A 23587-nucleotide genomic window follows, 5' to 3' on the forward strand; every position below is an offset into this window, starting at 1 on the left:
AGCGACACAAGTTAAAAAAAAGGGTTCAAAGTCAGCAGCAGTTGAGGCCACAGAGTAGAGAAGTTTCGTAGGAGGGGCAGAACTTTTTGATGTCTGCAGCAATTTTCTTTCGTAACTGAAAATTGTATGATTTCTGATGGCACAACAGATTTGTTGTCAATGTCCGTTCTTAAATGTCTTCTGGTTCATCATTATTCCTCTCATCGTCGAACAGTTTATCGTCGTCCATGTCTTCCCCAACCATTTCGATTTCTCTCTGGGAAAGTCAGTAACAGTTGCTGGCAAGATCATCACCACTTTCATCTGCGTCTGACAGTTAACTGCCACCTGGTGACAGCAGACACACAGTAGCTGCCGAAAATTCTTCGTCGCACTGTTCAAGAAACGTTTTCACTTCCTTCAGGGAAATATACTTTTTTGCATTGTTTAGTACACAAATAAGATAAATAAGACTATAAATTATGTTATATCAACACATTGTAAGTAGTGATCATCCCAATGTCCTTTTGACAGGACGATGTGACATGACACGATATTACATTTGTGTTTGTGTGATTGGAATAAACTTTAGTAAAACGGAGACGTGTATAGAGTACTGACATGACATCAGTCTCTGTGTCTACAACGACTACAACAGTCAACTCACAGGCTCCTTTGTATGTGGCCTGGTCACGTGATTGCTTCGGTACAACAGACAGAGGTCTGTAATTAACTGTCCTCTAGACACAACACTGGGAGACAAGGGGTTAATGAGTGACTGTAATCAACAGTAAATATTTAAGCCGGTGAGACAGACACAAGATGGCGGAAGACTAGTAGACAGACATCCTTGTATACTTGACTGTGTGACACTTGTTCAGTCTGTGTCTTGTGTCTTATAAACATGTGTGTTTACAGCGTACACAACAACAGCTACTTAATAAATAAACAACATAAACAACGGGTGAGTGGCTCAAAGCTCAAGAGTGTTTAGTGACGATGAAGGTGAGATGGAGGAGGTTGTGGGAGGATGTGATGACAGTAGACCTGACATCTTGTCATCTCAACATCAATGTCACCACTGACTGTCACCACACGTGCATTTGATATCAAATGTTATTTACACGTCAACACTCGTACAGTGTTAGTTTATGTTGTGATACTCATTGTACACAGTGTATCTTACCGTGCTACTAGTGTCCTGTACACGTGACGTGTCATGTGACTGTCAGGCCCAGACACAGCCACACGTCGCTGCCACCATTTGCCGAGTTTCTTTAACACGTGCCTACTGACGTCACACGGGGTCATGGGGTCAGACAGCTGATCACAGCACAGACACACTCTAGCGATGTCGGCGGGGTCTGTTGTTTTTAGACAGCAATGCAGGTCCTTCGACAGAATTTTGTGATAAAGAAATCTGTTTGAACAGGTCAGCAAAGGAGACAGATGACAGACTTACCAGCTAGGAGCGTCCATGTAAGTGAAATCCTTTGCCCCCACCTCTACCCTCCAGAAGATATGCTAACAGCACATAGTAAATTTCCACCTTCCCTCCATCATGTCTAAGTGACTATATGTTACTAAACCTTTTCTCTGACTTGTGGTACTTCATTGGGAAGCCGCTACTGATATAAGCTAACAACCTCTTACCAGGTAGCAGTGACTAAAGATGTTTTCAGCAAGTGACTAACAAACTAGTTTACGCCCACCGACTGCACAAACCAACTTTATTATGCAGGTCGCCACGAACTTTTTGTCTTTGTCATAGTCGGTGCTCACCACAGCGAGTCAGACGCCACTGACATTACTTTACTACAGTATGAAGCAAAAAAACTAAATTATTGTAAGGGAAATGTACTTTGTGTCAAATACTTAAACATAACATCAAAACAACTGCATTTATTCTCTGGAAAAATATGAGACTGATCTTTACCTCAGTGAGCTGTGAGTCGTGAGAGATGGCCTGCTGTACCTGGTCAGCCGTGAGGTTGGGGAAAGCGATGGTCTTAGTGATGCGCAGACCGGGAGCGATGTCGGACACCAGGTGAGACAACATGGCCTCCGCCTTGTCCAGCTGTGACACGGCGTCTCTCAGCTTGTTTCTGATGTTCTTGACAACATCCTCCTCTGACATTTGAAGGTCGTTTGTGATGTCACCGAGCGATACCACATTGCAGACGACAAGACCGTAATGTCGGTGAATAAGAAGAACATCAAATTCTCCCTGTTTCCAGCTCTGTGGCAAGTCAGGAGGCAGGCTGGAGGCTCGGGGTAACTGGGCAGCCGCCACAGCAAAACAAGGTTCACTCAGATATTGTCCGAAGTGGAGTCGAGTGATTCCCACTAACACTTCTCCTGCCTTTTCTGAAAAGTTCTGAAGACAGACGAGAACTTGTCTCATGGCTGTGTCATCTCTGATGTCACTGTCCTGGACAGCACCAAGTTGAGAAATGAAAGCAGCAGCAGTCGCTGGAGTGTCATCTCTGATGTCACTGTCCTGGACAGCAGCAAGTTGAAAAATGAAAGCCGCAGCAGTCGCTGGAGGACTCTTCACTCGACGGTTTGAATGAAAACCGTCTTCATCGCTCTCCTCGTCTGTCTTGACTGACCTGAGTAAACATCCACACCTTTCTACAAGACACTTCAACTTACTTTCCTTTTCAGGTGCTGGCAATAGTACCTGGACATCCTGACCAGCAACTGTCTCTGTGGTCATGGACACGCGGTTGAAGTAGACAGGAGGCAGAAAGTAGGCGCGTGAGTCGAGGTCAGGGAAGGCGGCCTCAACCCACTGGAGCCAGAATGTCTCAACTTCTTCTGACAGTGTTGCCTGTACGAAGAGGACCTCAGTCTGTCTGACTGCAGTGACTTGATTTTACTTTATTTTTACATCTCTTTATTTAGTCGCATTTGTTCAGCGAAAAAAACAGTTAATGTTTCATTTTTTCAATTTCCAATCGTTTTTAAGATGGTTTTACTTTCTTCTGGCTACTCGTGTTTACTGAAATATAATCATTGTCAAATGTTCTCCAGTTTTACTTTTTTTTGGCTTTTAATTACTTTTATTGTTATTCACTATATTAATTGTTATGAAGTACAACTTCTCATTGTTTCTGATTATTGTTGATTATGAGTGATTATAGTTTATTGTTACTACTAACCTGACTACCAGTCATCTGCCTGATGAGTCTGACGACAGCCTCGATCTGAGATGAGACAACCCGGAGGGTGACAATCTTCATACCTGGTACAGGTGACGGGTTGGGGTCAAAGTGTACATCCGCGCCTGTCTTCTTCTTGACCTCCTCCAGAAGACGCGCATTCACTGTAAACAAGATTATTTATCATCTCTGATCTGTCGGGACATCTTGAACTATAACTCTGACAGTTGGTTTTAAATTTATGTATAATACATACGGCGAATTATAAGTGGTAGTTGTGTTGTAATTATTATGATGAAAAAAATCACTGTCTCCACTAAGGCAAATACATATGAAAATTGGTCTTTCTTCGGTAGAACTTGGAACAAATTACCTGTCAGTCACTGATTCTCTGACCATTTTAAGGCCATGCTTAAGACATATCTTCTGTGAACGATGACGTCACTGTGACCCTGTCCTGACCCCGAGCGTGCAAAGCGCATGTCTGTAACTACTTGCTGTAAAAGTGTCTGTTGTACAAGTGTGTGTCTCTTATAGAGAAGATTGCTTCGTGTATTATATACAATGCATCTTTAGTCATCTATATCAATGTTTAATGTAAATATTACTATTTTTATCTCAATAATTATACACATCGATGTGGTAATGAATTATCTCAGGTATCCCCACTCTCTATAATTTACTGTTGAGGTGGTGAGAGGACGAACTGTCTGACAAACGAGGAGAGGACTTATCGTCTCGTACAAGACCTACTCACATTGTTAAAGACAGACACGTGTGACGGACCCTAAGCTCCGTGTTTAACCACCTGTAAGGGGCAAATAAATAAATAAATAAAATCGTGCGATGAGCTGCACATGTATACATTGTATTATCTTCTAAAGGTGTGTTGTGTCTCCTAGTCGGGTTTTTTTTCTGCATCCCTCTGTTGTTCGTGTAGGAATAACACAAACTGAAAACAACTTACCTGTAAGTAGCGCAGCCTGTTCATCGGTCACGGCGTGTAGGTGAACTTTGACCCGGCCACCGCCTCTAGAACTTTCTCGTCCACTTCCTCCTTTCCGGCTCTTTCCCTGTGATGTTGGTTACACAGTTACAGGAGAACATCAGACATTGAACACCGTGCACACAACTGGTCATGGTAAAAACAATAAGAAGACATGGCAGAATTTTTATATCATCTTTGACATACATAATGCTGATGACTATGATGATGATGATCTCTGGAGCTCAATAGTAAATCGCTCATTGTGCTATAACAGTGACACAAAATATTTTCCATATCAGACCCAACACACACAAACATCAAAACATCTCGCCTACATTATAAGTCACACACACACACTGGTTAGTAATTTCTGTTTAAAAATATAGTTTATATAATGTTTGTGTAAAAGTTTAGGCTTAAACAGTGTTACTATTGTACTCACATAGTAAGAACTAATTTTTTCATCCTTGCTACCTCCTCAGGAACAAGATAGTCTCATGACGGAATTAAGAAAAGCTGAGTATTGTGTGTAAAATTAACGATGACTAATTAAACATTCTCAATGACAACCATGACATCCCTGCTCGGGTGTGCGACAGGCCACATACTGACTTGTAAACTTGATTAAAGAACATGTTTAACTTCTGTACAAGGATTGACCTCCTTGACTTTTCTCCCTCTCACCTCATCTCTTACCTAATATCAGGTGTCTCCACCTTGTCTCACCTGTTGTGGAGCAGACGGTTGTTTATCAGACATGGTTGACAGTGCTCTCCCCTCAGCAGGACCAAGTGTCTCAGAGGAATCGTCTGTCGTCTGCCCTTCTTGTCTGGAGAGGAACTAGACTGGTGTGTTCACTCAGTGTGAGAATCTGGCTGCAAAACAAGATAACACACGTGGGTGAAAATAATTTTATTCATGTATTAAGTATGCAAGATTATCATCGGTGTATAGCTTATGTCGCTTGAACTCTGAGTACAATACCTGTATACATGCAAAAGTAAAGCACATTTCTTGTGACATTCTCGTCTCTTGTTTTATCAGTGACGTAGCTGTGACCTCGCCCTTGAACGTGTCACGCAGTAGGTAGATGACAGACAACATCGGTCTGAGGTCGAGAGTAGTAAGTAAATACCAACATCATGGAGACAGAACACAATTTGAAAGGTGACTAGTTGCTTGATGGCCAGAAATGTTCTCTCTGCTTTTTTATGTAATTTACACAAGTTGTTTACCTGATTTCCTACAGCTACACAACAACAAACAACAAACATACGTTCCGTTCTCAGCAGTGTCACAAGTATGAGCACTAGTAAGTACAGTGTACCTACCCTCTTTCTCCAGTGTACGTCACGTGACTTGACCGACAGTTCTCTCCTAGAGATAGACGGCAACTCCGACTAACTCTTTGATTATTAGGAAAACAAGTTTTTTTATAATCACCTGACAACTTCGAGTTCACCTCATCGTCATTATAATGGTCAACGTCGTGTCTGTCGTCAACTGCCCAGCACCAGACCCCAACATCACAGTCAGGGAGACAAACTCGATCAGTCAGGCGTTTTCTCTGGTATGTGTCTGTCTTCCTCAAACCAACACCTATATCGAGTTGTTGTGACATGCGCAGTACACTCGTGTTGCTCACGTGATCACATTCTTTGCGAAGTTTTTTAGTATCAGATTATTTCTACCCGGATGGTGTTATCTTCACTCAAGCGTGGAGAGTTTCTCGTAGAAGAAAAAGACACCTGGTCAACTTCAAGGACAGTAGAGCTGACACAGTGTGTAGTGTAGACATCGGTCACAAGATGGTCACGTGTCTAATTACAGACGACTACACTTCCAGCAACTTTGCAAGTGTAAGGTGTGGTCTTAACTGTAGAGAAGTAAACGTAGGTGGCACTTGACTAGAGATACAGGTATGTGAGTGATGTTACACTGTGTACACATGTAGCAGACGATATAACAAAACACAGGATGTATACATCAAAACATATTGTAGAAGCAAATCAGTGACTAAAAGTAGCGACAAAAATAGTAACAACTCCGTGTTAAACGTGTACGAGATGATCTTGAAGACTTTACAGTTCATCATTACTTTATAATCTACAAGTGTAGTTACAATCCATCATTACAGCTGCTCGCGTACTAGCAACGCACAGCTGGGTATTCACGTACACGTGTAGAGCACAATGGATTGAATTCATACATTAAATTCATTTCATAACAACTACAATGATTTCTAAGTACGGTAACATAAGTTAGTCAGAACAGAGAAACCTCCCTTCTTGTAACTCCATCGTGAAAATTACAAGAGTTTTACACATTCCTACATTCACAAAACACCATTACATGGCTGTATGAGAAGTTACCTGTGCCGCATATTGTCTGACACAGCTGCTTGTGTCACAATCACATCTATCTGACACAGCTGCTTGTATCACAATCACATCTGACATAGATCCCTGTGTCACAATCACATATATCTGACACAGCTCCCTGTGTCACAATCACATCTATCTGACACAGCTGCTTGTATCACAATCACATCTGACACAGCTCCTTGTGCCACAATCACATCTATCTGACACAGCTGCTTGTATCACAATCACATCTGACACAGCTCCTTGTGCCACAATCACATCTATCTGACACAGCTGCTTGTATCACAATCACATCTGACAGCTCCCTGTGTCACAATCACATCTATCGTGTGTGTGTCCAGAGGACGCCGGCTGGTTTAGTGAAAGGAAAGCTGGCTGAGGACCTACCCCTAGGGGCGCCACTGTCTCCCATCGGACCTCTCCCCCCCAGCTGCACAGTTGGTTTCAATAGAGGGACAGCAATCGATGATCAAAATTTTTATCGGATCGTCAAGTCATCTGTGACAGTATTTTATAACGTGACGTATGCTATACGTGACACAAGCGTGTTCAGTGACCTCATAGTCTGTTGTACCCTTGACGACACTCAGTGACGTAGCTCTCTGACGTCACCCATGAACGTGTCACGCAGCAAGTACGGGGCAGACACAACCGGTGTGAACTGGCCGACAGCAGGAAGTGAATACAAACATGGCGGGGAGAGAAACTGTATATCACGGTATGTGACGTTAGGATGAAACCATTGCTACGTCAGCAACATTTGAAATATAAAATGTAACAGATAAATTATTGCGGATGTGATAGATATTTTTACAAACGGTCCTTGTGTAGATCTTTTCGATCCGCCTCGCCCTGCAATCATTAGACCTACGTGTAACACGAACATTTATTAGTTCTTCCAGGTGTCCCTACACACATTGTCATCCACGTCATTCGGTGACAGTAGCTTAACTGCCAGCTTCACAGTCACGTTGAAGAAAAAAAAGCAGCCACTGAAACGGGGAGCGGCTTCATATGAGACTGAAGTGGAGTAGGACACCTACACCCCGGGTGAGATTACACACAACTAAGGCAAGGGCAGCGTGGCTGACAATGATCACGTGGTTTAGGTTGTAACAGGATGAGTCGCCCACGCGATACAACAATCAGGAAGTCAGGATGTGTTTGTACTTGGTTTTCTCTCGGTGATGGACGAAGGACGAGTAAGCGGACTGTCGGCATCTCTCTGATCTCTTCATCTTTCTCATTGATCAATACTTGCTGTTCACTTACTAGTCATGTGTCTGTCCATCTCACAGCTCGACTGAGTGAATGAACTCAATAACAGCAACTCCTAAATCTCATTACCCCAAGGATGCTTTAATGTTTTTCATAGAAAAAGATATTAAAAAGATTTGCACCTCTTACCGCATGTTTAAAGAATATTTCAGTTTTGAGAACTATTTAATAGACCTGCCACCAGCTCTGAAATTAAACTTAATAAAATTTAGACTAAGCTGTCATAAACTCCCTATTCAGCAATTAAGATATAGCGGTATACCGAGATATTTAAGAACATGTCCATTGTGTAATCTAGATGAGGTAGGCGATGAATTTCATTATTTGTTTGTGTGTACCCACCATTTCTTGGTTGCCTCGCGGAGAACGCTACTTTCGGTGTGTTTTGCATATCATCCGAGTGAATTTGGGTTTCAGCAGCTGATGAGTGTTGGATCCAGGCGTGTGCTTGTTGACTTGAGCAAATTTGTTTAAACGGTGTTTTCATTGTTTGGATGATCTGTATGTATTTATACATGGTGCCATGTGACTATTTGCATGTGTTTGCTATGTTGTCGCCACCTGTTGTGAGTTTGTTGCTGCGATGGAGTTGTCATTCTGTTTTTTGTGATTGTGAGGTTATGGCTAAAAATGCCCCTGGGCTTATAGCCATTAAATAAAATGTTCAAAATGTTCAATACATGGTTTGGTTCATTTTAGTACAAGAAAAATCTCTCCAGTTTATTTCATCTCAAATCTTTTGGATTATGCGTCTGCTATGATGGACAGTGACAGATGACTTTGTTGCTTATGCAGTGGAGCTACTGATAGTGTCAGCGTGTGACAGACACCTGTAGATGTTGTGGACAACGACTTTGTCACTCCATTCATGGCAGAGTGAGTAAGCTCAGTCTATCGGTCCTGCCTGCAGGGAATAGAATTGCCGGCCACAACAAAGTTCAAAGAATTCTCCTGACAGGACATGTCTGTCAGCAGGTAGAGTTTCAGACTTTCACAAGTATCTGCCTGTTACACAGTTTGACTACCACAGCACTGGGTTGTCCCGATGACTTTTGGAGCAAGTGAATAAAACTAGATGCAAGCTGCTCTTGTCCTTCACCGATAAACTGTTGTAACAACAGGTAAACGACGACAACACGCTCTCTGTTTGGGGTACATACAATAGCTGTGTATATATATATACAGTCACGGTTGACACAAACATCGTGTCTATAGTGATGGTCGACACAAACCTCATGTCTATAGTGATGGTTGACACTAGTCCTAGTCAGTTTATTCCAACTGTTTCTGATCAGCTGGTAACAGCTAATTACACGGAAATGCAATGTTTCTTCTCAAAACGATTTGTCTCCAGGTACTCAGTGTAGTTTCTACAGGCCGCTGCCACAGGTGGAGCAGGTGAGGCCAAACCTTGCGAGCGTGGACCAGGGTAGACTGGTTGCTGGGATCCAGTGACAACATGTGATACCCAAAGATGAGGGTCTGGGTAAACCGGGCAAGTATCACAAGCCTTATAACAGAGCACTAAGCACAAACCGTTTATAGAAGCACGACTGCTGAACACAGTCCACTTACAGCAGCTCAACCGCTCCTTCACTCTCTCCCTTCCTCCTTCTTTGTCTCTTGATTAGTCTATCCTGTCGATAGTGTTAGTGCTACTTCCTCTCCCTCATCACTGACCGTCTTTGTCTTCTGTTGTGTACTTCATGTCACCTCGCTCGTGTTTGAGCTGAGACTTTATACACCTGTGATGATGATGTCGATGATGATGTCGATGATGATGTCGATGATGATGATGATGATGATGATGATGATGATGATGATGATGATGATGATGATGATGATGATGATGATGATGATGATGATTATTATTATTATTTGGTCCTTGAGTGCATAGAGTTCGCGTGTGTGTCCGTACGTTCAGGGTGTAAAGTGCGCGGGTGTGTGCGTGCGTGTGATCGCTTGCACGTGTCCGGGGAGAGTGTAGACGTGCCGCATGTCACGTGACTTGACCTGTAATAATACATACAGACAGAAGTGTTGACAACATCAAACACAAATATCAATCTCGAGTGAGTCATCACACTAGAGGCAGAGACCTTGATGTCTCGTAGGCACTCGTGGACCTCTTGCTATGTCCGTGAGGCTCTAGTCACATCAACCAACCACAGAGCCACACGTGCGTCACGTGATTTATGCACTAACCCTTTCAAAACGATTTGTAGTTTGGGCTACAGTCAAAAGCTAAAAATAATGCTGGCAGTTAATCAAACTGGAATGGTTTTCCTTTTAGGGTATGACAGGTTAGGCACAGACTATCTCTCAAAAGGTCTGACATCTATCGTGGACTCCCCTCCTCCTGTGGGTTCAGGCAGGTGGGCCAATGGAAAACAGGTTTTCTGAGGCTTGTATGGGACAAAACTATTGGTTCTTCCGGATTTAAATTAAAAAGGCTATCAAAGCCAAAATCAACTAAATTTTTTCCCTGTCACCTGTCAGCGTGCGGCAAACAGGAATCCGGGAGAGGGGGGGGGGGAGGACGGGGAGAAGGGGGAACCTTGTCAACTTGAAATGTGATGATCTAGCGAGCAGGACCGGCCATCTACAATTGTAAAGTGCAGAGAAGGGGGAAAGGAAACAAAGGGGAATCCACCGACCTTGCAGCCTCCCCGCTTTGTACTGGTCCTGCCGCCTGACGACAAGCGAGGTCTTTGCAGAAGAGGGAGAAAACAGAAGGAGAAAGAGTCATATCCGTTTTCAGTAACAGAACTTTTTCTACAATTCCTAGAAGGACCTGTCACTTCGCGGCAAGTCAGGTGCAAGCTCTCATTGTTGCGCTCTATTCACATTTAAAGTTGGTAGCTGAGTCTACCATCCTAGTTTGCGTTTTCCGGGTTAAAAAGTCAATGATATAAGGCTACCATATCAACTTGCAAGTTAGTAAATGCCCGAAAACTACGTCGAGGGTTGCCCCCCGGATACAAGTGACATCACGACCGTTACACTACGTCACGCTCCAACAGGTTTCAAGGATAACAACAAAACGTCGTGTTACATGGAGCGAACACAAGAATACAATTCCTTCACTCGATGGTGCTATTCATTTTCTTTCTTTCACGGGAAGACATAGAAAGTCAGGGGCAGTAACTCCCCAGTTTATTACATTGTGAAATTGCCTCCCCTGAATGAACTGTAAGAGTTGACAGCGTTTTTCCCGTTGTCCTCTATCATACATATCAAGACATAAGGAGGTGCATGTAGAGAAAGTATCAATATGTTTGGCTTCTTTTCATTGGGCAGAGTAGGAGAAAAAAAATCAAGAAAAAAATCATAAAAACACAAATATCCTCCAAAAACATACACAAACATACACAAACACACACACACAAGGACTTCATGCATGGGAGCGTCGTGTGTTTGGATCATGTGTATGTACTTGTGCCCGCGCGTGTGTGTGTGTGTTTAGTCATTCAGTGTGTATCATCACTCAGTGGTGTGGAGAAGACGATGCAATACATACAGTATGTGAGTGAATTCTTGTCACGCTGCCCAGTGCACTTTGACCTCACGTGGTGGTGGGATGTCGGTGCTGTTAACTTGTCTCTTGACACCTGGCTGGCTGCCTGACCTCAAAGACTTGTTGACACCGACAAGTCATGCATCTGTGTGGTATGTGAGTGAATTCTTGTCACGCTGCCAATTGGAGCCTCCTGTACTTCATGTATGTGTGTGGGGGGGGAGGGGCTTGAATCCTCATGCATCGGGAGAGCATCGCTGCTGTCGTTCCTGTACATCATGTATGTGTGGGGAGGGGTTTGCACGCTCATGTTGCCAGCATCGCTGCTGTCGTTGGTTCTTCACTCTCTCCTGCTATCTATCTGCCTCTCCACACGTGCAGACTGCCAGCAGTTGTCAACCTCACCTCGTCTCAGACGCTGCTTTCCTCGGGATATACTTCCACTAACAGCTTTCTCACAAAGATCATCTCCGGGTGAGTTATTTTAATCATGTTGTGTTCAATCTGCGGTTAATTATTGTACTCACATTGTTTTGATGTAAATGTCAGTTATTTTAGTAACTGTCTCTCGATCTCAAGGTGAATTTACTTAGTCCGCAGGTTTTATGTGAAGAGGATTTATTTTAGATACTCTATCGTCGACCTGAAGACATTTTTGTCATTTGATGTTTGACTATGGGTGAGATATTTAACTCACTGTGTGTTTAAAGTAAAGTAAGTTATTTCTGTCATTAAGCTTCTCCAATATTAAGTTCTGTTAGTACATGTACACGGCATATCCCCGTCAAAGGTCGTCTGTTACCTGAGCAAATGGAAATAGTTACAAGAGGTCGCCAGCAAGTCATCCACACCTGAAACCTCATGTAGACTGTCAGGTGTGGAGATGGCAACTGTTACTACTTATTGATGCAGTCGGAGATGGTCATCCTGCTGTAAAGACAAAGGTCGCAGCCACCCGACAAGCACGCTGACATGGAGGTCTTTGTGCCTACTTGACTATTTATTAATTTACTGTTTCTGTCCAAACTCTGTACTTGATACGAGTGCGTGGCCAGTTAGCACCAGTCACCAATACAACGAGAAGCAGCTTTACTGGGTTCAGGTCTGGTCTCGGGGTCGCGGCTCTTTTTCTGCATGTGTCATTAGTTTTGCCGTCACGTGGTCTTAGCTGCTGCCTCGGCGTAAACCGCTTTGCCCTCTCACACCTGACAACATCGATGACAGGTAGGAACTGTCGAGCGACGCTTGGTGAGATGTCAAAACATTCCAGATCATCAAGAGTCACGTGATCTACATGCTCTGAATATTTACCTCCTTTTCATGCCGCAGTCAGCAGCTGTTGACAGGGGAGATAAGAGGTTGTTAGTAGGACAATCAGCGTCACGTGACAAGAATCCTTTGTCCAACATCGCCACTGTGCTATATTGTTTGTTGTGTTATACATTGCACGTTTACCTGATGATCTGACCCCACCTGGCTGTAGGGTCATGGTGATTGGAGATGTCAGCCACTGTGCATCATCCATTTAGTTTGTCATCGTCTATCTACACACAGAACTAGGGTCAGTTCCAGGATAATCTGTAATAAATATTAATAAATACACTTGATTGAAGAGCTCTCTGCTCCTTTCTTGCTCCTGTGTGTTGTGGAACAGGTGGTTGTTGCCCCTGTCTTTTGCTTAGAGATTTAAGTCGGCATGTGAGTGTTTTTGCGGCGTCGTGGTTTTGCGTCAGCCCGACGTCATTTTTATGACGTAATTTTATGACGTGATTTATATGACGGAGTTTTAGAGTGGGGAGTGAAGAATGGATAGAGAGTGAAAACGGACGTGAAAACGGAGGAGCTGAGAAACTGTACGTGTGGTTACAGAGACGGTTGGGAGAAAGGATCAGTAGCGGACTAGAGTGAGTGGATTGTCCGTTTTGAGGAACTGGAAGACCTGTGGACTTTGTATTTAGTTAATGTTAATTGATTTAAAGTTTTTGATTCCCACGGCAAATCTTGGTGATAAGTGATTGGAAGAACACGCAAGGGGACGCGTGCGTGTAGAGAGAGAAAGTGAGTGATTTTAAACAACAGCGTTCCTGACAGTGTGACGGCTTTGTGGACTCTACCTGATGGACTGAGCTGCAGAAAGATAAAATGTATTTCTTTTCTGTATTTGTTTTTATTCAACATTAGTATTTTTGTTTATTATTTACTAGTTCATACGTTATTCGTTTGCTTTCTTGTCCCTCGTATGCTGTCCATGTTTCCTTCTTGTTGTTAAGCACTGAGAGCATGGTCCTTAGGAGTGTTCGAACTATTCATTGTGATAATAGTTTGGAGTATTTTTGTTATTTCCAAACCCATTGGAAGCTCGTCTGTGTTGAAAGAAGGAAGGCGACAGGTCGTTAGGGCGGTTGGTGAGGATGTAGGAATCCACCAGCAGCAGGAGACAGCAGCAGTCTTCTCGTTGTTGCTGGGATACAGTGTAATCTTAGATTGCAAAGAAACAAAATCAGTAGAGATGGAGAGAAAACATAAGAGAATATACAAAATCAAAGAGGCACAGGAAGACATCTTCCTCTCTTTATTATTCTTCACAAGATGATCTCCCCTCTAGTCGTTACAACGGTGACGAGCAGAGAGTGCGTGTTGTGACGTACACACGCACGGCATCACGGGAAGATGACAGCAGCAACCTGACGTCTGATGAAATCATCTGTTGTCTCAGACGCCATCTTAGCTCTCTCCTGATAGCCTTATAGCTATGTCTTGATATCTTTGGGATTTTTCTTCTCAGCATCTGCTTGTCCTTAAAAAAATACCTGACACATTTTTTCCCAACAATACTAATTATAGTTTGTCAACACCTGGTCTAATAACAAATTTCACTGCACTGATTACAGGCTCCATTATTTTCTTGAATACTTTCTGTATAAGTTTATCACATACTTATCATCAATCTTACCCTTCCTTTTCTCTTTGTGGCGTGTCAGCCATGTTTCTGTTCATGGCCCCTCCCCACCCTGTCCGCAGTTTGCGTGAAAAGCCTTCACGCGCTGTAGTCACGTGGGTGCTGTTGGCGCTGGCCATTGGTTCCCGCCCCTGGGAGACAATGTAGCGAACCCCACAGCGTAGCGTCCCTTGGGGCATCTACCCGAGACGCTGAGGTGGTTGTGACAGGTGACAGGAAGTTTGGGCAAGGTGCCGTGTTTACAGATCAACCAATAGTGACCACTAATAATTGGGATCATTGGTTCTCTACTGCCGCCTACACTGTGAAAATAGGATAAACCGACACAAACCTGCTTGTGTTTCATTGTTCATGTCAAGGCGTCCTTCCTCTCAGAAACAGACTTAAACTTAACAAATGCAGTTTCATGTACAAAATACTGACGGGTAAACAGTATCATACACTCTCTTTACTATTTTCCTCCAAGAACACTACAACTTCTCCAAAACTTACTCTTTCCATTTCTAGACTCTAGACATTTTTAAATAAAGTTTGAAATACTCTGGAACAGCCTCCCTCTCCATCTTAGGCAATTGAACTTCATGAACTCCACCTCAGCACATTCAAGAAAATTAGATGAGGCCTCTAGAGGTACCTCCTAAGTCTAGGAAATCTTGTAAACATGTTTTTTTGTAACCACCACTTTTGTACATATTCAGCTTCCACTTACCTTACCTTAATCTCATAATACTTACAATTACTTCAGTTAGTTAGTTCTTTCCCTGTAAAGGGCGGAGGCTAAATGGAAAATGCATTTTCTTACTTATTTTACCTCTCATTAATAAGGAATTACCATTGTCATTGTCATTTAATTGGCTGCTTTCCGCCCACTAATAATATTTTATTTAGAGAGCATGTAAAGGCTTTACCTAAATGCATTAGTAAGAGAGACACCTCGGTAGTTACCTGACTGGTTGTTGTCACCTTTGTTGTATAGTGGGATAGTAATAGACTGAGTTCATTCCTTGGGTCATAGCATTTAACAGTTTAGCAAGGGAGTAATAACTGGGGATGCAGCGTCTAATATATTATAGACAATACCATCTGGGCCTGCTGATTAAAATTTTTTAAGTAACTAATTGCCTCTTTGACCTTTTCTGTTATCTAACCCCACAGGTTGGACATACAGGTGCATTTGACTACTGGTACTCTCACAAGGGTTATCTTGCCCATCAGCATCCATCATCCCTTTATTTAATATTGTTTGGAAGTGCTTTACCCACCCTCTTCACTGATTTGGTCCACTACAGGCTGTCTTCTGTATCTCCTCATCACCTCCCAGAAGGCCTTTGGTTTGTTGACTGCATTTTCTAGAGACTTGATTTTTTAATTGATTGTAGTTTTGTTTCTTTACTGTTAGCAGATTTCTATCAGCTTTTCTTTCTCTGCTATAAGCTGTTCTGTCTTCCTGTATTTTCTTCTTCTACACTTTCTTAGACACTGCTAGTCACTTTTTGTCTGTACACTCTTTATGAAATAATGTATCAAAGGGAGAAGCATACCTACTGTGTTGTAACAAGTTATATTACTGACCTTTTCTCTTATTTATTAGATTCCTATCTCTTGAATAGGCTGTCTTTCCTATAAACCTTTGTTGATTGCTATTTGTTGTCACCTTTGACACTGTGTCTAATGTCCTTCGTGTGTTCATGCATGCCAGACACACTAACCTAGTTTTAGTCTTAAGCTTTGAGGGATCGCTTCCTTTTGTGTATGTTTCTACGAGTGATTCTTGAAAATTATTTTATTATGAATTGTTTATATTCTAAGTTGTAAATATTTTGCTGATTTAAATTAATATAATAAAGAAATATTACACGAGAAAGACTCACGAAACTTCTCGTTGTTGCATGTGCTTAACAGGTGGATACAATGCTGCGATTCTTTATATCTCTACTCTCACTCGCTCCTTGTGTCCTGACGAAGGCGACAGGAAGGTAAAACGTGTTGACTCTTCTTGACTTTTGGCTTACAATACATGCCAAAGGTTTAACAATCAGCTTTTTATGTAGTCAATAACAAACTGAAACACTGATCGTTTGTTAGTCGTCTAAATAATATGTCAATAATGACTAATATTTAAATAAGAATTGTTGTTTTAGTGACATGTTTCACCATAGTCTATTGTCTCACACTGCTGGCTTCACTTCCCGGAGCTCCCTGTCTCTCTATTTGTTTATTTTTATGTATGTAAACATTTAATGTCTTACTTGTGATGACTGGGGTGCTATAAATAATATATATAAAATAAATAATTAATAACATTGATTTATTAAGAATTATCAAAAGTACAAATTCTAGTTGCCAAGGCACTGACTGTCCGCCAAAGACTTGGCACAATGTAAGCTGCAGGACTAAGGACGACTGCGATCAGCCCTACACCACGTGCTACAAACGTGTGTGTAGGTGTCACCCCGGGTACTTCTATACCACACACGACACGTGTACTGACAGTGAGTAGACAATGATTCTGTGTGGTGTGATTGACAGCAACAAACTCCACTTTGTTGTCGGCTTGTTACAGTTAGGGACGGAAGAGCTTTTATAAGATTTTCGCATTCTTAAAGGAATAAAATAAAAAAAATATGGCCGCATTTAGATAGACTGAACAAAAGGAATAAAGAATGAAAGACAACACGTGGGCCGAAAACAAATTAGAAATGTATTCACTTGATTATGGATGTTGTTGGAAATGCGTGTGAATGTAGAACAATTAACTTCAACTTCAACAGTCTGTAAATAGTTGCTTACCACAGTTGTTTACATTAGCTTGTAGCACAGACGACATGCAGGACAGCTTCACAGACTATCCTGACAGCGCTCTACGTGCAAACCTCATTGATAGCGAGGATGGACTCACTGTGGAAGACTGCAAGGACAGATGTCAGACTAACAAGACTTGCCTCACCTTTGATTTCAAAGGTCTGTATGGGAAAAGCTTGAAACATTGGTATACTAAAATGATGGTAGAGATGGCAGGTGACTGTGCACTCTACAACTGCTAAAGTCTGCGTCACGTGTCCTGCGCTGTGTTCTATTAATAGCACGCTTTGTCAACAAAATCAACGGAAACCCGTAAACAATGGCAACAATGTTGAAATATGTTGTCTGTGTATATTTCTACCATCTGTAGTCGCCTACATAAAGACTACGAAACACATTTTCACAGCAAACTTCACGCGCCATAATCTACAAACATGACATGACAACAAGACATCCAGGACTCTAGCATCAGGACCATGGACTGACAACACTGGGGGAGCACAACAGGAATGGGGAAAACATTCCACTTTATAATTATTGTCAAACTAGTGTGTGACAGGCATGCTGCTAGCAAGACAACAGTAAACAATCACAAATAAACAACTACGTACCGCGGCGTTTGATGAAAACCTTGAAGTAACACAATAACCTTTAGTGAAATGTTCACATAACTTGCTTTCAGTCTTCTGTGTTCAAAATGTTTGTATCATGTTCAGTAATGTCTCTGTCTCTCTACCTTCTGTACCAGTCCATGGAGGTCTGTGCCGGCTCCATAATGTCACCGCTCATGAGTCTCCCTCCGACTGGTATCCTAAGACGAGCAAAGGCTGGACCCACTACCAGAAATCCTGCAACTCCACTTTTGCCACACTCCATACCTGGCACAACTTATTGTGCCACAACAAGATTGATTGTCCTGACCCATACAGCGATTGTTTGTCAGGACGATGTCTATGCCATTTTGCCTTCAATGAAGCACAGAAGAAGTGTTTTGTTGCAAGTAAGTGAGAAGCAGTAGAAGGATGAGTAGTACTCAGCTTGTCCCCACACGTTGTCTACCGTCAGTTTGTGTGTTTCTTACAGTAAAGATACTCTAGTAAGTTGTTTACAGTAATTATTTTCATCAAACAACTTTCATCGCAATGTTTACATAATATTTGGGATTTAACAAGTTCAGCATTCAGTGTTTATTCATGTCCAGGAGCTAACGGTTTTCTTCCTTTCTAATAGTTGTAAGATGGCAATTAACCTCAGATACATTGTGTTAAGGGTTAAAGCACTAGAGCACCACAGAGGGGAATGTATGGATGAAGAACATCACAGCCGCCACTACCCCATATCTTTGTTGTCTACTCTAGTGAAAGTCGTTACTAACTGTCACTTTATTACTTTATAACAAAACTGATTGTAAAGGTTAGAGGAGGAAGTCGCTATGAAGATGAAGAGGCAGAAGTGACAATAAGGAGGAGGAACAAGAATATGTACACGTGGCAGTCAGATACTTGTAGACATAGAGCTAGAATTATGGGATGGCTGGTGTTACCCGCGGTCAGGACTGTCTTGTATCAGAGCTGTGTGAACTGTGTGCTGTATGCACATATAAACTGTTCGCCCGAGGGACTCAGTCTTTACCTTGACTGTTGTATGAGTAGCTATTGAAGTTGTCATGGTTATTGCCCTACTTGTCCTCCATTGTTCCCGTCATTGTACGAAGTTCCACTGCGCCCTTTGTAACGATCACTTACGAGCGGAATGATTTGTTTGTGTACAAATATTGAAATGTGAAGACTGGCAGGCGACTGGCGCCAAGAGCGGTGTCTACACCGTTCAGCTAAATGGTTTTTTCTACAAGGGAACTTTGACTGTGTGGTGTGATATGGACACTGCGGGCGGCGGCTGGCTGGTACGTGTGGTCGTGTTTGTCAGTGTGTGTGACTCAGGTAGCATCTCTCCAGCACACTGTATCCTGCTCACAACAGTGCGACACCACTTCTGGTTGTAGACAGACCGACATCTAGTGTGAAGGTGTGCGTGTGTCGGTTGTTTGTAGTCGCATCCTTTAACCCCTTGCATACATTGCTGCTTCATCGTCAGCGACTGTAGGTTTGATAAGGAGTTGAAAGAAAATGCTATTTGTAATCGCGGCGTGTATCATGCATTTGTTATCTTGATTATGTTGCCATATAATTGAGCACAGCCACTGGATGTCACACATTTACAGCCAGGAAAGTGTACATTGTGGTCACATGACTGTCACTATGTCACTATATATGTCACTATATACTACACTATATACTACACTGTGTACTACACTATATACTACACTATATAGTACACTTTCTACTACATTATATACTACACTATATACTACACTGTATAGTACACTTTCTACTACATTATATACTACACTCACTATATACTACACACACTATATACTACACTGTATACTACACTGTATACTATATACTACACTTTCTACTACACTATATACTACACTATATACTACACTGTATATTACACTGTATACTGCATACTACACTACTTTATATACTACACTGTATACTACACTATATGCTACACTATATGCTAAACTATACTACACTGTATATTACGCTGTATACTACATACTACACTATATACGTCACTATATACTACACTATATACTACACTGTATACCACACTATATGCTACACTATATACTACACTATATACTACACTACACTATATACTACACTATATACTACATACTTCACTACACTATATACTACACTCTATACTACACTATATACTATTACACCACGTTCACATAGTTTATCGTAACCGTCAAGTGTTGACATTATAATCATGATCACAGCTAATAAAGTCGTAAGTTGTTATATTTTGTCAATTATGACTTGTCAACTCATTAAACTGTGATTAGTGTTGAATCCTGTCGACATGCTGCGCTTTGTTACCATAGTAACGACCTGTGAACTTGTGTCATGTGCAGGTCATCCAGAGACGTCGCGACTTCACAGTTAACTTCAACCGGAACTGGACAGAATATGTAAACGGTTTTGGTAACATCTCTGGAGATTTCTGGCTGGGTAAGATGTTGACATATCTCTTTTATTCTCTGGCATTATCCCTCCTCCTGCATAACTGTAACCTCAACATTTGTTGTACAGTCAAAGTGAGGCTGTAGTCAGTATTGTGTTTTATTGTGTTGTTTGTGTGATGTCTACTGGTTAATACACAGGTTGCTGTTTCTGTTGTTCTATTATAATTTTGTCCTACGGCGCTTATTGCTCACTATTTTGTGTAATGTTTCCTTAACATGCTTTGTTTGCTGTGATAATGATGATGCTAGTAATGGAATGAATGGATGGCTGATGATCCTGTAGTGTCTCGCTTGCCAAAGTCTCAAATAGAAAGAAACACGAAGGTTGCGACCAAAAAAATCATCATGCATATCATGTGGTTTGAGTGCTTTGTTTTGTTTTTGTTTTGTTTTTTATTTTTTATTTATTTATTTATTTGTTTTCTGTAGGATTATCTGATTGCAGGGTGTAGATAGGTTTAGTTGTGATATATGATACAGGGTGTAAAACTGTCCTTCAACCTTTCTATTTATCTATATTTGTCTACATGTAGTCTGTGAGAATGGTCTTATAACCACCTGTGTATATGTGTCATGATCATAGTGTCATACCATTTTAAAGCTATATCGCTTTGTGTGTAAATACAAGTCTATGTATCTGACTTTGCACCTGTGTGTGTCTGTGTACTGTCACCTTACCACTCGAGTCTGTGTGTGTCTGTTTATTGACACCTTACCACTCGAGTCTGTGTGTCTGTTTATTGACACCTTACCACCCTAGTCTGTGTGTCTGTCTGTGTAGTGACACCTTACCACCCTAGTCTGCGTGTCTGTGTAGTGACACCTTACCGCCCTAGTCTGTGTGTCTGTGTAGTGACACCTTACCACCCTAGTCTGCGTGTGTATATTGACACCTTACCGCCCTAGTCTGTGTGTCTGTGCACTGAGCACTGGTACACAAAATCTGACGCAGATAAACGGGCAAAAACAAATTATGCCGAAGAGCTGACACTAGCACGGTAGTTAAATGAAGGGACATCACTCTACTGCAATAGCCGAATAGCTGAACACTCAGTTTGTGATTTACCTTTTTATCATCTGAAGTCTAGCAATAATGTCAACATTTGTATAACATCATAGGACAGGTAATGACCAGCGACATGTCTGTGTTCATGAGAACTCTTGAGCAAGATCAACACAAATATTTCACTGCTGGACTTGTCTGTTGACATGAGGTCATTGCCTTGTCTTGTCTCAGGCCTAAACGCGATTTACGACCTGGCATATTATGATACGCCCTTGAGAGTGGACCTGGTGGCTGAGTCCGGGAGACGCTACTGGGCTCAATACACGGATTTCGGTTTGACCTATCCGCCTTACTTCGGACTTTACCCGCGGGGCTACTCTGGTGACGCAGGTACGTACGTGACCACTCAACAGTAAGAAAGAGTGAGACGCACGTTAGCTGGCAGGCTGTCTGTCTGGCTGCTTAAGAAATAAGTGGATGACTACATTTGTGTGTGTGGCTTTGTGTGCATGTGTGCGAGGCTGACAGCGCCTCCTATCGCGTGCGTTTCCTTTGATGTAACTTGAAAATACAGGTGAGATGATCAGGGAAACAGACATTTCCGCGGGTTTCTTTCTTGTCTGGAATTTGTTTGTGTGTTTGTGTGTGTGTTCTTAGGAGCTTCTGACCGTTTTCTTCAGGGCTGTAGTGTGAAGTCGTGACCAGACTTGTTTAAAGAGTAATTTCATTATGTACAATCGTGTTTAGTGAGCTGTAGTCATTGTGTTGTTTTTAATCCGTTTTGTGTCTGTCAGGCTTTGACTGCATGCAAATTATTAATAATTATTGTGAAATGTGAGCCGCCACGACGAAATGAGTCAAGTCGGAAATTTGAGATTTTACAAATTGGATATTTTCGAAATGTACGGGGTTTAGCCTGTTTATTTGATACAAAGTTATTCTTCTCATCCCAAAGTTGAGTTATATGAATTACAAATGTGAAAGTACGGTGGTTGCCTTATAGAGGAAAGCGGGTTCAAAGATTTTCAGCAAACCCATGTGTCTCCCTAGCATCCGATACTTTAATTGTTGACACTGTGCTACACTCTGCATGATGATAACATACGGCAAGCTACATCATTTCAGGTAATAAAAATACATAGACATGAATATGTGCGTGCTATTAGAACCTTGAACTGTTAGCAAAATAAACAGAAATTGAGGACAACTGTTACTGCAATCTACTCAGCATGCACACTCACAGAAACAGCACAATACTCAAACATTATCTACTAGTGTAAGCAGGGAAATTAGAACAAAATGAAGAAAACTGCATGGCTGACATAGCGGAATACTAGAACAAGTGGCCAAACTTTCAGTAAGAGTCAGGCTGCACTCAGTTGACCGGAACCACCGTCCGGGGCCTGGAGTACCGACTGCTCTGTGCGACTTGAGACTCGTTTCGTCATCGCAGGTGGCGAATGTTCTATCACTACTGTCAACTTCATTTGTGTGGCTTTAGATTTTAGAAAATTTATTTTTGTGTCCTGAAATTTGTTTTGAGCGACTACAGGACTGAGAATGGCGAGTGACATGCAGTCGTTGGGTAATGACAGCTACAACAATATCTTTATCACGAGGAGGACCACGATGTATCTCTGTCTCTGGCATCCTCTCCACTGTAGCAGAGATTATGTCCCCTGTCGTTTGTTGTCTCCCTAAGTCATGACCGTTGACCTGTGCCAATCCCACAGTGCCACACCAGTCCCGTTCTAACATATGGAAGAAATTTTCTCACACTTTGACCTACAGGGCAGTGTGACCTTTCGCCTTTGACTTGGGTGGTGGTGGAATTAGTGTGTGCACTCTATTTAGCTTACACTAAGTAAGAGATTAGTGTGTGCACTCTATGTAGCTTACACTAAGTAAGAATTGAGTGTGCAGACTATAAAGCATATTCTAAGTAGGAGATTAGTGTGTGCACTCTATTTAGCTTACATTCAGTAAGAGATTAGTGTGGACCCTCTGGTCTGAAATCCATTATTTGTTGATGTCTTTGTACATTTGTCACACTTGGCAATAAATATCAGGTCCAGAAATATAAGCAATTAAAATGAAGCATGAAAAGAAACAGATAAGCTAATAATCTGAAGACAATCGTCAGGGCCCATGCCGAGCCTCACTCTATGGATCTTGTTGTTGTCGGCAAACAGAACAGACACCAGACTTTGCTGTTCTCTTGCTGATTCCTACAGAAAGCTGTTCACACGAAGACAAGCATAGTGAACTAGGAACAGGAAGGGACGATGCTCACAGTAGTCCACCCGAGGGTAATGCTGGGAACGAAATGACCTTACTACATTCTCCGTGACCTTAGGATCAACATGTCTACTTCTATACTTTCCTCTCTATACTTTCTCTCTTGTTTACT

General features: G+C 42.0%; 1 protein-coding gene across 5 annotated transcripts in view; it reads left to right on the top strand.

Moving 5' to 3' along the window:
* The window catches only part of LOC112575197 (angiopoietin-related protein 7-like), a 32682-nt gene that overhangs the window by 5688 nt on the left and 3407 nt on the right, over positions 1 to 23587 (top strand). The window contains exons 1-10 of one of the 5 annotated variants that reach the window (XM_025256870.1): positions 4893 to 5027; positions 9148 to 11466; positions 11692 to 11784; positions 15425 to 15600; positions 16172 to 16245; positions 16610 to 16761; positions 17078 to 17230; positions 17820 to 18071; positions 20061 to 20157; positions 21409 to 21567. In XM_025256870.1, the coding sequence (XP_025112655.1) occupies positions 17159 to 17230; positions 17820 to 18071; positions 20061 to 20157; positions 21409 to 21567 (580 nt within the window). In that variant the 5' untranslated portion in view covers positions 4893 to 5027; positions 9148 to 11466; positions 11692 to 11784; ... (2 more) ...; positions 16610 to 16761; positions 17078 to 17158. Of the gene's footprint in view, positions 1 to 4892; positions 5028 to 9147; positions 11785 to 12985; positions 13215 to 15424; positions 15601 to 16171; positions 16246 to 16609; positions 16762 to 17077; positions 17231 to 17819; positions 18072 to 18189; positions 18975 to 20060; positions 20158 to 21408; positions 21568 to 23587 lie in introns of those variants that run through there. The other 4 variants (XM_025256868.1, XM_025256869.1, XM_025256871.1 and 1 more) reach the window with 4 other exon arrangements.

The sequence above is a fragment of the Pomacea canaliculata genome, linkage group LG11 (genome assembly GCF_003073045.1).
Source record: "Pomacea canaliculata isolate SZHN2017 linkage group LG11, ASM307304v1, whole genome shotgun sequence".
Lineage (NCBI taxonomy): Eukaryota > Metazoa > Mollusca > Gastropoda > Architaenioglossa > Ampullariidae > Pomacea > Pomacea canaliculata.